Below are 17,520 nucleotides of genomic sequence, written 5' to 3'. Positions count from 1 at the left end.
ATATATATATATATATATGTATGTATTATACACAATCATGCTAGATTTTTTAAAATGTTAATCTAAAAAAAAAAATCGTTGTGTTGTGTAATATTAATAATATTAATAAAAAGTTATATCATGTGTATTTTGATCATCATTGATTTTTTTTTTTTTTTTTTGCCGAATGATCGTGATTGAAGCTTATATTGATTCTATTTACCACTTCTATAGTGGTTGGATTGTTATATGAACTATATAATGCGTATACTTCAAAGTTTACACTTTCAAAAGCAAACTTTCTCTTTTATCTTTTTTAGTATACTCAATTTCAAAAGCTAAACTAGCAAAATACTTTTTAGTCTTTACCACTTTTTAGGAACTCATAGACACATTAATTTTAATGGTTCAAAAACTTCAAATTCCATTTTCATTGTTTGAATTTGGAGCTCATTCTTTTTTTCTTTTCTTTTTTTTCTTTTCATTTGGTTGATTTGTCATAAACGAACTTTGAGTAGAAGATAGACAAAACGATGTCATTATCATGTTTTAATTTAATTTAATTATTTATTTTTATGGGACTTTTAATTTTATTTGATAATTTGATTATTAGAATAGAATTTAAACCTTAGGTTTTTAATAAAAAAATATTGTAATTTTTTTAACCAAAAAGTTTAGCTACATTTTTTGTAGCTTTAGGCTACAGCCTTAATCAATATATTTTTATTGGAGGTAAATTTTAACAAATTCACAATTAGATTATATCTTCTTTTTATATCTTCTATGCACGTAAAATTTCTAGAAAATTAAAGATTAAGAGATATATCATCAATAAATAATTTAAATTGCAAGTTTTTGTATTATAAAATTATACATAAAATATAAGCTTATAGATCATATAGTAAATAATATCTGATTGATACAATATTTGACATGTATATTAAGAGCATAAAGAATATGCAATTCAATAGTTAGATTTTCAAATATGTTGTAAGGACTCAATTGTACTTGGACTCAAAAACACACGTGGGCTCAGGCCCAATGAACCTTAAACAATGAAATTTGTAGAGTATGAGCCTGCAATCTAGTTTAGGGGTATTGGAAACGTGACAAGCAGGCTATAATGCCACAATCTTTGCAAATGATGAACAAATATGACAAGGGAACCTCCTCGGACGTAAGCCGAGGACAATTTATATATTACTTCTCTTTTATGCCAAAGTTACAGTTCTTAGTTTCTTTTCTGCTCCTCCCCCAAAAATAATCCTCCCCCCTCCACCACCTTCTTGAAGTCTTTTTATAATAGCTGGAAAGTTTAATTCTACTGTTCAGGGGTCACTCTCTCATTAATGCGGCCAGGGAGGTAGATGTAGGGTCTTTAATGTGGAGGTGGCAGCCTTTTCATAAGATATTTCCCTCACACCGTTGCGTCTAGAGGGCGCCTAAGTCCCCCTTTTAACCAACGATTTTTACGTAACCCTGCCTTGATCTTTCTGGCGAGTCCTAGGGTCATCGTGGGTCTATCCGAGGAGATGTTCATCCTCGGACGAATCCTCAGACTCTTAACTCATGGGCCGAGTTACGGTTCTAGGAGGCTTTTAGTCTAAACAAACTAGCGCCCATCAACAAAGCCCAATGCCCAAATACTCACTTAGGTCTTTTTAGTCCCCACATATGTAGTAATATTTATTTTATTGCGTAAAGTTGTAACTTTAAGTTTCAACTTTGTAGCTAAACTTTATCCTTTAAAAAAAAATTGAAAGACAAATCAAATTTTGGGTGAATTTCAAATACAAACACTATATTTTAGACTTATTTTATATAATTTTGACATATAATTAAAATTGTTAAACAATATCAAAATTATTTTGAAATATCAAGATTATTCAATCTAACATTACCGATGATCAAGATTTCAAGAATTTGTAGTTAAAGCCCCCTTTGTTTCATTGTAAAATATTTTATATACAAAAATCTTATATGTAAAATATTTTTAGATGTTTGGTGTGAATGTAAAATTTTTTAAGCATAAATCACCAAAATTAGTGGCTGAGCCACCGGTGCTTAAGGTCTAGGGACTAGATCGTTTGCTCCAACGACTAAATTGTTGGCACTAACTATTAGCCATCAGATGAGGGGGGAAGACTGAAGAGTCATTGTGTGTTTTTATAAAATATTTTATTAAATTTATTAAGTTAAAACATTTAACAACAAATTTTACGGTCAACTAAAAATATTTTCAAGTTTGACCAAATTTTACAACAAAATAAGTAGAGTAAAATGCATAAAAAAGAAAAGAAAAAGAAAAGAGTTTGATGGCAACGATGGGGCTAGTGGCCAAGAAGGCACTACGTGTAGGTGTTAGGATTTGACGTGAAGTATCCATGGTTTGAGGTCATACAGAGCTGCTGTTCGAATGGGCAGAATAGATAGAGATAATCACAGCGACGTGGCAGGCAGCTTGGGCATATGGATATGGTAATGGTAGTGCGTATTTGATGTCGTTTTGACCGTGCCTGTCCACTCAATCAATCTACCAACAAAAACAAATCAGCTTCGTCTACACAGCAGTGGGAGTCATAATCAAACTGAAATTAATAATACAAAGTTTGATGACAAAAATACAAAATTAAATTGTAGGAAATAGATAGAGACAGAGTAGAGTAGTAGGGCTTATCTATCATAATATGCTGATTTTCTTTATTCCCACCCTCTTTCTGCTTACAAGAGTCTGCCACGACGACATTACGAAGGTGATGGCTAAAAAGCGCCAGGCCAGCAAAACTAGAAAAATGACTTCTTCTTGAGGCAAGTTGTAGCCAGAAAGAATTAACTAATCTATTATATAGATAAGATAGAGTTTCAATTTAGGATGTTCATGTTTTCGTCCGCTATAGGACAATTGCTTTTTCTCATCGTGTTAAGTGTTTGGAATTAGTTTAAAAAATCAATTTTTTTTTTATTATTTATCTTATTTTTACTACTATTTAAGAATTATATTGTACTTTTTAGGTCTTACTAAACATGACAAACTTAGTCAAAATTTTCAAACCCGACCCGAACCCAATTTTTTTTAACCCAAAGCAAAAACGGGTTGACTCGTGACCCGACTTATGTTTTTTGAGAGTCAACTGACCTAACTTGCAACTTGACCTGAACCCGAACAAATTTTTAAAACTTTTTTTTTTGGTAAAAAATAGTAATAAAATTAAGACAATATTGGTTTAATTGTTTGTTATGAGTTTTAAAGAAACAATTGAGACATTTACATCATTGCATGCAAATTAATTGAAAGATGAATAGTTAAGCATTCTGTAATGAGTAAAGATTTTTAGATATCAAATAGGAAAGTACATGCCAAAATAATTTGATTTTAGTAGAGTTAAAAACATAGATTTAAAATTGTAGACATGTGTAAGAAACATTCACAAGTGTGAAATTAGTGAAGCCAAAGTATCAAATTAGCATAAATTATGAATGCTTAGACCTATTTTTTAACAATTTATGTACAAAATAAACATCTTTTCAAAATAAATTATGATATTTCCTAGAGTGTGTGTTACTTAACAATGATATGATATTCATAAAAGAGACTATATATAAATAAGTAACAATTAAACTTTAATGTATATCTCAAATTGAAATGGAGTGCCAACCACAATTGATAATAGATTAAAAAATTAATTTTCAGGATTGTAAATTTCTTTTATGTTTTTATTCTTTGTCAAATGAGTTATCCAATAAGTTATTTGTAATTTTGTTTTATGTTTTGGGATGTGGATATTGTGTAGAAATAAAACTTGTGTATTTGTTTTACTTATCTTTGTGTTATTTAGTTTTAGAGAGCAATGTTATGATTTGTATAATTTTAAAATTATTGAATAAGTATTAATAAATTTAACTGAGTCAATTCTTGATATAAGTGGTGAATTTAAAGTAATAAATTTTACATCAAGTAATTTGTTGCATGACTTTCCAAATGGCAAATTCATGTTATTTTCTTTATAAAAAAAAAATCATGGGGTAAACTACGTATTTGGTCCCTATCTTATACATAATATTTCAATTTGATCCCTAACATTTTAATTGTGTCAATTTGGTCCCTAACCTTTCAATACCGTATCAATTTAATCCCTACAGTTATCTTTTGAATGAAAATTAATGACGTGTCAAATGACCAAAATAAAAAATTAGCTTCTGTTGATGTGACAATAAACTAAAATTTTATTTTGGTTGTTAGCTATGTAAGAAATTTTCATCTAATATATAATGGCAAAGACTAATTGACACAACACTAAAAGATTAAGGACCAAATTGACACAATTGAAAGATTAAAGACCAAATTGAAATATGGTGTAAAGGTTAGGGACTAAATATGTAGTTTACCCAAAAATCATGTGAAAAATATGGGTCAACCCAACCCGACCCACAACCCTATTGACCTGAACCCGTTTTTTAATCCTCAACCTGATTGACCTGACCCGATCCGCCTGTTTTGCCATGTCTAGATTTCACCGTACTATTTCAGCTACCTTTTAGTTTTATTTATAATACTTTCAACGAAAAATATTTGGTTTCAACTAAATATGTTGTTCCCAAACAGACACTAAGATTGAGTTTTAGTGTAGGCAAAGTTCAAATTTTAAATTTGTTAAACAATGACAAGAGACTTTATTTGTTGAGCTAATTAAAACCCACATCTAAACTTTTAAGTACTAACTCTAGGATTATCCGTAAAATTATTTAGTGTATCAGTTGTACTAAGTACACCATAATTTGCCAAAGGCCTTGTAGCTGAATTGATACCTCCCCATGTACAAAGTGTTTCGTGGTCTAGGAGGGAAAGGGTTCGAGCTGCAGGGTTAGCAGCATGTTGTAATTATTTTTTAAAAAAAGTACACCATAATTTTACAAAAAGATAAACATTATATTTGCATCCCACTTATAGATCCATATTTATGTAAGAGGAGAATGTAATCTACCACTAGTAACTAATAATTTGAATATTAGTGGTTTCCAGTTAGCTCAACTGGTAAAGTCTCTGATGGTTGTATAAGAGATCTGGGGTTCAATCCCCGCCTACACCAAAAACTGATTGGTGTCTTGGTCTGATGATAAAGGGCTATCATCAGAAGCGGACACCATAGGTTGAAACTCTCTCAAAAAAAAATTGAATATTAAATTGCTAAGAATTTTGTGATTTAATTATGTTTTGTTGGTATTTTCAATAGTGGTGTTTAAGGTTTTAATTCTCATAAATAAAAAAAGGATGTCAAAATCATTGTCATTAAATTGATGTATATATATACTAATCAATTTCTCAACAAAAAAAGAAAAAGAAAGGAAGAAAGAATAATATATATATATATATATATAGAGAGAGAGAGAGAGAGAGAGAGAGAGAGAGAGAGAGAGAGAGAAATTGTAGCAGATATTAACTGAGAAAAAATCAAATCAATTCTTCGAAAATTTTAAAAATCGAACTTATTCAAGGAAAACAGAACTATTTTCAACTCGATTATGCATGCTATCAATAGGTTTCATTCTACAAACTTACCCTCTATTCCCTTTTATTGCCCGGAATAAGTGATAGTACCATTATTTTTAGATAAATTATTTATATGAAGCACAAACATAAAATAGTTCAATTTATTTACATTTAATTTAATCTTATAATTAGCTTCCATGTTGACATGTCATAAATCTTAATTTCTTTTTGAATGGTTGCACCTCAAAAAGTACAGTGTCAGTGTAAATCACTCAAAGTCAAATGATTCATCAATGTTGGATGTATGATGTATTAAGATAAGAAAATAGTAATCTTCTTTTGAAAAATTCAAACATAATTATTAACTTTATTTTTACTATACCCACACGATTATTAAGAAGCAAGCATGGAGTTAAGTAAGTATGAATAAAAGGCCCACCGAACAGGAGAAAGGTCGTTGGGGAATGTAAGGGCCCTAGAGCGTGGGCAAAGGCGTAGGCACTAGGCACTACTCTACTAGGTACGCAGCAGTCTAGTACCTGATCAGCAATACTAACCGGGAACGTGCTAATTCTACTCGAGTTCGGGAGTTATGAGTTTAAATTTGAAAAATGTTTGTTACTGTTGTTTAAATAATAGTTTTTAGTGTTTAAATACTATTGTATGTATTTTTATAATATTTTTTTATCGATACATAATATATATTTTCACAACATTTAAACAATGATACTAAAAATCTTTTACCAAACGTACCCAAATTTTCTAATAATAACAAGCCTCACCAGTTTCTGAATTGTTTTATGTTATAATGTAATGTGGGGGCAAAAATTGAAAATTAACATTAATTTTCAAACAATATAATTAGTAAACACTGTTACAAAACTATATATTTTTAGTAATATCTTGGGTCTAAAAGACTTGATTTTGAGTTTATAAATCGACTATCAAAGACTCGATTTTCATGGTTTGATCACGTCTGATGTGACATTTTTTTCACGTGGTGTCCACCTGCAAATCGAGTTTTTAACACTTGATTTATAAGCCGACCCTACTTTACTGGTACTTTTCTGATGGTTGTGTGTAAGGAGTTTTCTTGGGCCACGGAGTTAGTGAGGGGGGGGGGGGGTAAGGTCAAGTTTGATGTAAACTCCTCTGACACTTGTATCTCTTCCTTTTGTACATTACAGTGAAAGAAAGCGTGAATAGGGAAAAAAATATCTGACACTAAATAGAAACCCAACCTCAAAACCAGAAAATCGGCACAAAAAATACCCAAAACCTCATAACAAATACCCAGAAAGTCAGCTTCCAAAATACCCAGAAAAAAACAAGCAAACATAGTAAAATAGCTTCTAAAACCCAGAAAATCAGCTTCCAAAATACCTAGAAAATCAGTTTCCAAAATACCCAGAAAATAAGCTTCCAAAAAACCTAGAAAAAAAAAACGAACACAAAAGGGGTGAGAAGTGTTTTAGGCCGATAGAGAGGGTGAGAAGTGTTTCAGGCCGACAGAGCTTGGTGGTCATCCATGGAGCATGGGCTTGAGAGCAGATCAGAGACATGGAGCACGGGTTTGAGAGCAGATCAGAGAAAGGGAGAAGGTTCTAGTCTTCTATAGAGGGAGAGAGAGACAACTTTTGAGTTTTGACAGAGGGAGAGAGAGAGAGAGAGAGAGAGAGAGAGAGAGACTGAATGAAAAATTAATAAAAAATAAAAAATATTTAAATGAAATGGTAAAAAATAGATGTTTTGATATAAGTTGTATTGTAAAATGGTGTGTTATATATTATAAAATTGGGTTTTGAAATGATAAATGCTAAATTTTTTTAGAATTGTTGATAGGTATGCTCTTAAAGGAGTAGGTAGGAAAAAAATTTCAAAGTACATAATTTATTTTTTCTGAGTTTGCAGAGTCACAGGGTTAAGATGCTCAAAACTTCTCTCTGTTTCTGCGTTTGAGGTTTGCTTTAGTCAAGCATATTTATTGGAGTAGGTAGGATTAGGACTCAATAATTCTAGGCTCAGTCTATTATGGCTAGTTGGCTTGGATGGAGGGGTCATGTCCACAGGGTCTTTTTGTATCTTCATTTTCGGCCAAAATTGGGAATTAAATTGGGCTTGTAAATCGAGACTCGATTTTCAGGTGGTCACCAAGTGGAAAAAATGCCACATCAGACGTGATCAGACCATGAAAATCGAGTCTCAAAGACTCGATTTATAGGCCCAAAATGAAGTCTTTTAAATTAGAGATGTTAGTAAAAAATATAATTTGAAAATAGTGCCTACTAATTATATTGTTTGAAAATTAATGTTAATTTTCAATTTTGACCTAGTGTGGGAGTTTAAATAATATGGGACAGTAGTTTGAAAGATGACTTAAAATAGAAATTTTATTTACCTATCGTATTTACGAGTCTAAGAATTATGGGTTAAAATAATAACAAATTTATTGCATTATCTCGTGCCATAATTGCCATGATTTAAATGGCATGAGGTAATGAACACATGCAAACCTTTTTTTTTTTTTTTTTTAACGATAAGGAAAAAAGAAGAAGTAGAGACTAGAGAAAGTAATGGCGTATTGGCGTGGCTTAAATTTTGAATTTTGAAAGAGAGTAGGGCATCACATGCAGGCTGCAGTGTGTCTTAAATTCTCCCTAATACCCACGCAACACTCTCAGTAAAATGCGCAGAAATACGGAATATTGTTAAATTCACATGGGTTTGACAACTTGTAATTCGTATTTCAAGCATGAAATTTTAGAAATTTTGTAATTTTATCATTTTAAAATTTAAAAAGTTATCAAATTTATATCAAAGAAATTGAATACTTCATATGTGAACTACTGACATGTTCATTAAATTTTGAGAAACACTATTATGATAATTTTATAGATAATTTTCATTCATTTCTTTATATAATGTTTTTTTTATAGAATTATTATAATGTTATATAGTTAATACTTAAAAAGCTTCATCTATTATCACCATGATGATTTTAAAAATTGATACATATAGTTTTTGTTCTCGGTTTTCAATTTTTATTGATTTTTGATTGGTTTTGAATGTTTATCTGCTGTAATTCTATAATTCAAACTAAGGTTATTGTAAGCATCTGTTGTACCTATAAACTTTCTCATAATAGAAACTGAATTAAACTAATAATAATTTTAGGTATACATTTTTAAATATGAATGTCCTTTTAACTAAATTCAACAATGTTTACATTAATTAAAGACCAAGACAATATAATATCCAATAACTTGTATCTAAATTTTGTCTTGTAATTCTATTTTTAATAGAGATATCAATACAAAACATTATATTTTTTGTTCACATGGATTTTAAATATAAATATTTTATTGAGACAAATTCACCCCTAAATTGTGTCTCAAAAAATGGAGACGTAGAATATCAAATTCAAACTCCAAATATTTTTCCGACAAAGACTAACATTAAAAAAACACAGAGAAAATACAAAAAGTTACAGAATCCCCGCTACGTCTGCATTTACTACGGCTTCACAGAAACAGACTAGTTGTTGAAATTGAAAAATGCCATAAAGCCGAAAAAGCCAAAGACACTTTTTTTTTTTTTTGTTGAACGGGCCAAAGACACATTTAGTCAAAGATAGCTCTTTTTTGAATCCATCAAATATTAAAAAAAAAAAAAAAAAAAAAGGCTCCTTTTACTTTAAAAGTTCAATAAACTTCATACTTCTTCATACTCTCTCCTCAACAAGAGTGAAGACTCATTTTCATTCAGGAGTGTGTGTGTGTGTGTAGTACTATTTGATATTCATTTTTGGCGGGAAGGCGGAACGACGGCGTATCTATGGACCCATCTGAATCTTCTTCTTCTTCTTTTTCTTCCTCATCTTCTTCTTCTTCTTCTGAATCGATCTTTCGCGAGCTAGACGATGTGTTCCTCCAGGTAATAAAAAACTAATATTCAAATTTGTTTATTTATTAATGGATATTTATATTATACATACAATACAAGTCAACAACCACTTGTTTTGAATCAGCTTCTTAATTTGCTTTCTTCAAAATAGTCATTAGGATTAAAACTGATAAGTGCATAATCTGTTGTTTAATTATATTCATTTCTGGGCTAAACCCATATTATAGTGTGTGTTTTTTTCATTTCAAATAGTGCATGTATTGTGGTTTCCTTTTTTTAGATATAGGTAAGGTTGTGGGTTCAAGACTCGCGCTAAAATTACTATCAATTTTACTGCAAAACGTCTACAAACTAACGTGTGCAATGAATGTGATTGGTGACATTTCAACAAAATAGTAAAAAAAAAAGTTATTGATTATTATTATTTTTGTACCGTGTTTGTAAATTTAGTAAAAATTTAGTATCGCTAATGACACACTTAAAAAAAAAAAAAAAAAATGCAGAGCTTGTGGTTTTTCTTAACACTGTAGTTGTCTTTTTGGTGATAGTTTACTTTTGTGGTTTCATACAGACTCAAACAAGAATATGGCTTGGGGAAGTCTTGCAGATAAGATTGGAGGAACAGATGGCTGTTTCTGATTTACTTGCTGATGGGGAATTGCTGTATGTCCTGTTTACCTCTCTTATGTATCAATTCGAAAATGGACATTAAAGTGTAAACTTTAAATTGTGGTGAAACACAATATGATTAAGACCAAATTCCAAGAAGACGGGAAAACTCGGAAAAAAATTGGTGCAGAAGCAGTCAAATTATGTTGTCTAGGATGTGAAGATTGACAATTTTGAAATAATATAGCTATTGTAAATATAGATTTGAAAGTATAACTGATAGCCGATGAATGGATAACTTTTTAATTGTTTTATTTCCTATCTTGAGATTCTATCTATATGTTGTTTAAAGACTTCATTTTTTTTTCTTTTCCTTTTGGTTTTATAGGTTTGAAGTGTCAAAAGTAGTGTGGAAGATGTTGTTGACAAATCATAGGGAGCTAAGACATGTAAAAGCATATATAAATGAGCCATTTGCTTCTAGGAAGAGCAGTGGGAGGTATATGCCTTATTCCAATGTCGACTCATTTTTGAAGGTAAGCATTGCTATCTTGTAATGCAGTCATGGAAGATTAATTTGCTGTTATTTTGCAATTTTGTCCATTCAAAATTTATTTTATAAAGAATGTGAAGGAAAATTGAAACAATAGTTGTATGATTTTAGAAAGTTCAGAAAATTGATTAATGAAATGAAATGGTGAGTGTTTTGAGTATTGAGGCAATTTAACCGTAGTTTCGTCTCTCTCTCTCTCTTGCTCTCTCCTTCTCGCCTTTGGTGCGTTGCTACTATTAATTGTGCTTTTCATACAGCCCTTATGAAGCAGGCATAGCAGATGATAGTACAAATTGTAACCAGTAATAAATAAGAACTTCAAGTAAGGAAAGAAGTAAAAATGAAGACTTAAGAACTAGAAGGAAGTTGAGGGGGGAAAAAGATTCTTCTTAGCTCTATAAGTTGCTCTAATTTTTCATTCCTTCATGATTTTACAATCCATGAATCTCAATGTATAGTGGGAACAATGTAATATTCCAATAGGTTGGGCAGTGTAGCCTACATAACTAGAAAGTTGATTTCAAAATTCTGTATTTGCAAATTTGGGGTGGACAACCTGAATCTTAAGCATTTACTCCCTGGGAGAGAGCCTAACTGCACATCAGATTAATTTTTGATTCATGAGGAGGCCTATAGTAAGTTTTTTTTGGATGACTCTCAGCTACACCCTGTTACTAACACTGGAATGGAGAGAGTCATAAGTAAAACTACGTATATTTGCTTTAGATGTTTTTTTTAGCCATATTACTAATACTAGGACATTTCAAATGTAAGAGGTATCCATGTCATGCGTTCATTGAGATATAATATGGAATGTGATAGAGATGCCTCTGTTTAATGCTTATCTCAAGATCAGTGGGTTAACTCTGAGGGAGATGCATGTTAGCATTATTATCTGACTCTAAGGGAGATGCAAAAAGACAAAGAAAACGATAATAGTGCCATCCATGTCAATATTTTGAAATTGAACAAAATTTGGCACCTAGATTGATCTTCTCATATGCAAGTGCACTTTGATATATCTAGACATATGGCGATTTGATACTATACAGATCAGGAACTCGGAAATAAAGCTAACTTCTTGGTCAGACACATGTGAAGAAGACACTTTAACCATGGGGGTGCAACTCTATTAGGATTGAACCAGTTCTGGTGAATCCTAGGGGTGAACTAACATATTTAGTCCCTTACTTGATGACCAGAACCAAAACATATAGTGGCAATACCAGACTGAGTTGAAGTAATAAAAGCTTGGGTTTTGGTTGGTCGTTTTCCAAACTTCATAACTTCTATTAGGAAATCAAGTCAGCTTCCCAACAAATGGGCCCAACTAAAGAGATGGTGAGTATAGAAGGACGACGAATGTTCCTGTGACAAAGAGGAGTGAGAATGTCTCTTCAGGTTGATGTGGGAATATCCTTTCTCACAAAATTTTCCACAATTGCACTGGCTTTCCTTTTTATTAGATTCTTATACAATTATATTTTACTTTTATTTTATATGTTAATATGTGAGGGTATCCATTATAGGGCATGATCTCCTCACCTATCTAAACAAAAAATTCCGCTATCTATTTCAAGCATGCACATTGAACTTAATTTTCTTGAACATATTTTGAGGGTTTTCTTGGTTGGATTTGCTACTACAAATGAATTAAAGTTAAATGATTTTTTAAAATCTCTGCCAATTAATTATATTTTTATTGAAGTGACCCAACCTCTCTGGAAACTGAACTAATTTATCAATTTACTCAAGATTGTGAGGAATGAGAAACAAAGATTAAAAAATCTTTATTATTATTTTTAATTCAGATCAAGTATACATATAGTTGTCTCATGACCCAAACGTATCAGTTAATTAAGAGTAGTCCACTTCACGGTTAATGATTTGCTTCTAAACTTTGTAGATCTGCAAAATTTTGGGATTGACTGGCATTGATCTCTTCTCTCCATCAGACGTTGTTGAGAAAAGAGACACTCGAAAAGTATGTATGTGTATACGTTCCTTCTCTAGGAAAGCGAGGTCTAAGCATTTAAGTGTAAGGAGTTTATTGTTAAAAATATTTCCCATAATGCATTTTGCATCTTATTCCACAGTGAATTTATAGTACTAAGAGAGTGACTGTGGAGAAATATCTTGATAGGTTCCAGATTTTGACGTTGTCACATATACGGTGGCAATGCCCACGGATATGGTTGGATGCATTAGGAGAAGCTGGGAGCTACCTAAGTTCAGTGTTTTGAATTCTGCTAGTGAAAACAATAATAAAGATTCCAGAGAGAACTTCAGACAGGTATGTCAATGTTGCTCTCATCTTCCAATTAGCATGTGCTAGAGGAGAAAGAACATGAAGTCTAGATTGTGTTTAGAGCTTCTGTTTATTCATAATTCTTGCTGTCTGTTGTATTTTTTATTGTTTCATGCCTCTGCTGTAGAAAAATACAATTGCCAACTCCGGAAGAAATTATGACATGCATTCAGAGGATGCTGATGGCACTGAAATTAATCAAATGGTAATTCACATTGATGGCTTATCTACTAAGCACTCTTATGATATGACATTCCAGATGAGTTTTGATTTAGAAAATTGTGGGGGGGCATTTTCAATGCTTAAAAATGGTACTTTGGCCAAATGTTTGTTGCAGGTAGATATTCAAAACCAAGAAAAGATTGATTATTCACAATGTCAATTGGAATCACCATCTACGACCAAATCAGTGGGATCTCCATGCACACAGTGTGGGGAATGTGATCATCTGCTGAATAATTCATTTTCTCCGTCATCCATCGATTCACAGATCCACTTAAGTGATGGAGTTTCTCCTATAAGAAGTCAAGTCAAAGATAGCAATGAAATTTCTGAAATGGATGTTCTTTATTATAATTGCAGCCGGGGATATGGCACTTTCCTTATGGAGGAGTCTATAAATGACTATACACCAGCATGGCATTATTTTGCTAATCAGTTGGATGGAACTGACAGCAATGACCCTGTATTGTATAATGGTGAGGATAGATTACTGAATGCATCCTCAAGTGTTGATTCTCATTGCTCAAACTCAACCCCAAGGATTTTTGAAATTGAACCTAAGAGGAGACTTGCAGACATGTTTGATGGCATGGAAGTATCATCTGTTGCCAGCATGAGCTCTGTGTCAGCTGCAGTGCTAAACTTGGACTCGGAAGATCGATTTGATACAGATGATGATTCCAAGATTGCCCAATTTCCTGAATTTCAGAATGAAAAGGCTGGTTTCTTGACCAAGAAAACTGCTAGAGGATACAGATCGCATGACATTGAGACCCAGGTGGACAGTTTAACACCTGATTCTGAAAAGGCACATTTTTGCATGGAACTTGAGGATAAAGGCTCCTCTACCAAGCTTTTGCCACTGTACCCTGATCCATTAAATGGGACTGGTCATCCAGATCATGCTGTTTTATACGACAATGGTGTCTGTATGTCTCATGTGCATTCAGATGTATCTGATGAAGACAAACTGTCCCAAATAGACTCAGATGCTTTGAAGAATGTGGATTGCATGCTACCAAGTCAGCCTCATTTTCCACTTGAATTTCATAAATGGGATCTTAAAGGCAAATGTGCAACTGCTATGGTATTGAATGAAAATGCTGGTCATGGAGTTTCTCTGGTATCTGTTTCAGAGGATGTTTCACTTGGGGAAACTCTCCATCATATGCCAGCTAAAGCTTCACAAGATGCTTTCTGGATCGAGGATCTGAAATCCATTGTAGGACATAATGATAAGATGTTTGGTTCAATTGTGGTTAATTTGGACCCTAATGCCAAGAACCAGCGAGATGGATTCTCTCAGGGACTTTATCTCAATAATATCCTAGACGGAACATATGATGATTCAACTGCTTCACCCAATACTGTGGCTGATGAAGGGAGTGAAAAGTGTTCTAAATTAAGTAGTATAGAATATGATAGTTGTTTACAGAACCGGGATATAATTGGAGATATAGGAGGCCGAGTTAATTGCATGTCAGATATGGTAACTGTGGATAACTCTGCTGTCCACCATAATACTGTCATTCTTGCCAACCCCAGTGAACCAACATTGGATGAAGATTTCTGCTTAAAAATTGAGAGTTCAGAAAATGTAGGTGAAAAGGGACATCAAGCTTGTACATCCCTGAAGGATCCTTTTTATTGTACAGAACAAATTGACAAGGTGTGCAGCCAAGTAAGCTTACTTTTAAATGTTATGTTTTGGTATCTTTTCATCACTTTTTGAAAGATTGTGTATTATCATTCGTTGTTATTTTGTGAGTTTTTGTCAATTTATGTTGTCTTGTTCCCTAGGATGACAGAATAGATGGAAAAGCGGCTCCATTGGGAGTCGAGGATTTAGACAGAACCAAGCATGTTGGTGAGGGAACACCAAAGAGCAAGCCCCATAAAAGACTACTGCTGAAATCAGTTGTAAGCGGCACTGCTGCTTTTGGCTTGCTGTTTCTCGTGTTCCACCTCAGGTTTGAATGAATGTTTTTAGTATTGGTTGTATTAATTGTATTTCTTAGTACTTAGATATCTTACAAAGGCTTCCTTTTTGATCTTCCCTGGATTTGTATGACAGGAGAAATGGCAGAGAGAAAGGAGGGGTACCGAATATAAAATCTAGTCAGATGTGGAAAGCAAATGGTGGGAAATCCTCATCACGAAAGGGAGTTAGAGCAACCGGGATTTATCCAGCTGAAAAGCTTAAATTTGGGGATTAAATTATGGATATACAAGATAAGAGGTGATAATTAATTGTTCAAACAATGTTTCAAGGTCGGATAAACGAAGATCTGGAAGCCACAATGATGGCTGAGTTCAACTCCATCATGTTGCTTGCTGCTCATGGCAGCCTGCTACTGGTAAGCGGGTGAAATCTAAAAGAATGGTTGGGCCAACAAGGTGCCTGAGTTGTGAAAAGGGGAGGAAGATTGGATTTGTATCCATCCTTGCCATTGAGGGTTTAGTAAAATAAGATTGGAACTAGAACTGACAATGATTCCGCCGCAATTTATCAAATGAAGCGAAAAGGAAAGAAACCAAGAGCGTGTAATTTACAAAAAGACGAAGTTTTGTAATTATTTTACATCTTGTGGTAAAGAAGTACCACGTCGAGGTGCAACCATATTTTTGACACACTCACACAAACTGGTTCTTGGTATAATATTATATTCTAGTATATTTGTATAAATTGGTAGACCATATTTTTATAAAATACTATGGCCTACTGTGGTTTTAAGTTACTGACTGAGCCCAATCTATTCCTCCATATAACTATATTGGGATCTTACTTCTTTGTAATACACTATTAGAGGTTCGAGCTATATTTTGTCTTTTTAAACATGCTATCAAAGTTATATTTGATCTTTTTTAAGATGGTATTAAAGCTTATGATAAAGATGTAGTCATCGAGAGCTTTTTGTTAGGACATGGGTTGTTGGGTTGTACTACATTAATTTCCGGTCCCTCTCTACATTATTTTGTGTTCTTATTTCTATTTTCACATAATATCAATGCTATGTTTTGTTGTTTCTAACATAGTATCAAAATGTTTTATTTTTTCTAACATATAAAATTTGAATAGCAAAGATGTAGTTACTAAGGGCTTTTCACTGTGGTCAAATCACATAGATTCTCCATATTTTTGCTCTCTCTATATTTAAATTTTAAAATGGTTTCATGGGCACATTCCTAGTTCTTTATCAACCTTCATCGTCACATTCGCTATCAACATCAGATCCCACGCCAAAGATCCCATCTATGCCTAGACATCTTGGTATCTCACACATCCTTACGCATTATCTCAATCCCAATTACACACTTGTAGCTGCAAGCTTCGTTTCCTGCTCTGAAGACAGCATTCATGTGTTTCACATGTGCTAAAAGCCCTTTCGTGCCAGTTTTGTTTACCTCACAATCTCCTGTGAAATCCGCATTGTTAATCAGTTCATGGCAGTAACATGATCATCTCACTATGTTATTGCTTTTAGGACCCTCTTCGGTATCTGAATAGTACCTTGTTTCATGACTTCATCTTCCCTTCTAGTTGCGATTGACATTTTAGGCATATATTGATGCCAATTGGGCAAGGAATCTCTTGGATCGTTGTTCCACCACATGATTTTGCTCCCTACTCGGGGTCTTTCTTGTTTATTGGCATAGCAAGTAGTAGATTGTTATTGCTCGCTCCAACATAGAAGCCAAATATTGAACACTAGCTGTCACCACAACCAAACTTCTTTGGCTGCATTGATTCTTACAAGATATCGTGGTTGACTGCACTATTGCAATGCTAGATTAATATGACAATTGAAGTGTCATTCAAATAATCAATAATGACATGTTTCATGAGCATATCAAACATCTTGAGATTGATTGTCACTTAGTTGGTCACCATCTATAGGGCACTGAATCTACATTTGTTTCCTCACAAGACTCGTTAACTGACATCTTCACGAAACCTACTCGTGTTTGTAAATTAAAATTGGTCATGCATAACCCCAACATGAGTTTGAGAGGGGATTGTGAGAATATAAGGCCTAACTAAGCTTGTTGTAATATTATATTACACATACTTTATACCTGCACTATACTTGTACTTCAATTCTTGCCTATGTAAAGAAAAAAACAAATGCCACAACAAATGGAGTTGTGGCAAAAGTTGTGTAATTTATTGTGATCCTAACATCATTCCAATGCAAATGCAATTCTTCGTACTATTTTACATACAAACGTTTTTTAGTCTTTCCAACATGCAGCTGTTTTATTGATGTGATGCATAATTAAGGGTTTGAATCTATAGATCATGATATTGTATCAAACGTCTAAATTATAAATATGTGAGGGAGAGGAGCCATGGAAGGCAACATTAAGAGATTATTGCCCAGGGTGCTGTTTCCTATTTCGAAAATATTTACACCACTGCTTACCCCACTCGGGTTGAAGAGGTTGTGGCGGCCATTC

General features: G+C 33.0%; 1 protein-coding gene across 2 annotated transcripts; it reads left to right on the top strand.

Moving 5' to 3' along the window:
- The first annotated feature begins 9,166 nt into the window (after nt 1-9,166).
- Nucleotides 9,167-15,925, top strand: LOC142630328 (uncharacterized). 2 transcript variants are annotated; one of them, XM_075804313.1, is made up of 9 exons: nt 9,167-9,400; nt 9,942-10,033; nt 10,368-10,515; nt 12,439-12,570; nt 12,676-12,825; nt 12,968-13,045; nt 13,178-14,731; nt 14,863-15,032; nt 15,137-15,925. In XM_075804313.1, exons 1-9 carry the CDS (start codon nt 9,302-9,304, stop codon nt 15,276-15,278), a joined length of 2,565 nt encoding a protein of 854 aa, XP_075660428.1. In that variant the 5' UTR covers nt 9,167-9,301; the 3' UTR covers nt 15,279-15,925. The 2 variants fall into 2 exon arrangements, with proteins under 2 accessions (XP_075660428.1, XP_075660427.1); XM_075804312.1 differs by having other exon boundaries at nt 13,178-14,743.
- Nucleotides 15,926-17,520: the final 1,595 nt, after the last annotated feature.

Source organism: Castanea sativa, chromosome 4 (assembly GCF_040712315.1).
Source record: "Castanea sativa cultivar Marrone di Chiusa Pesio chromosome 4, ASM4071231v1".
Lineage (NCBI taxonomy): Eukaryota > Viridiplantae > Streptophyta > Magnoliopsida > Fagales > Fagaceae > Castanea > Castanea sativa.
Note: the sequence above shows the minus strand (reverse complement) of the source record. Positions and strands in the feature narration are given on the sequence as shown.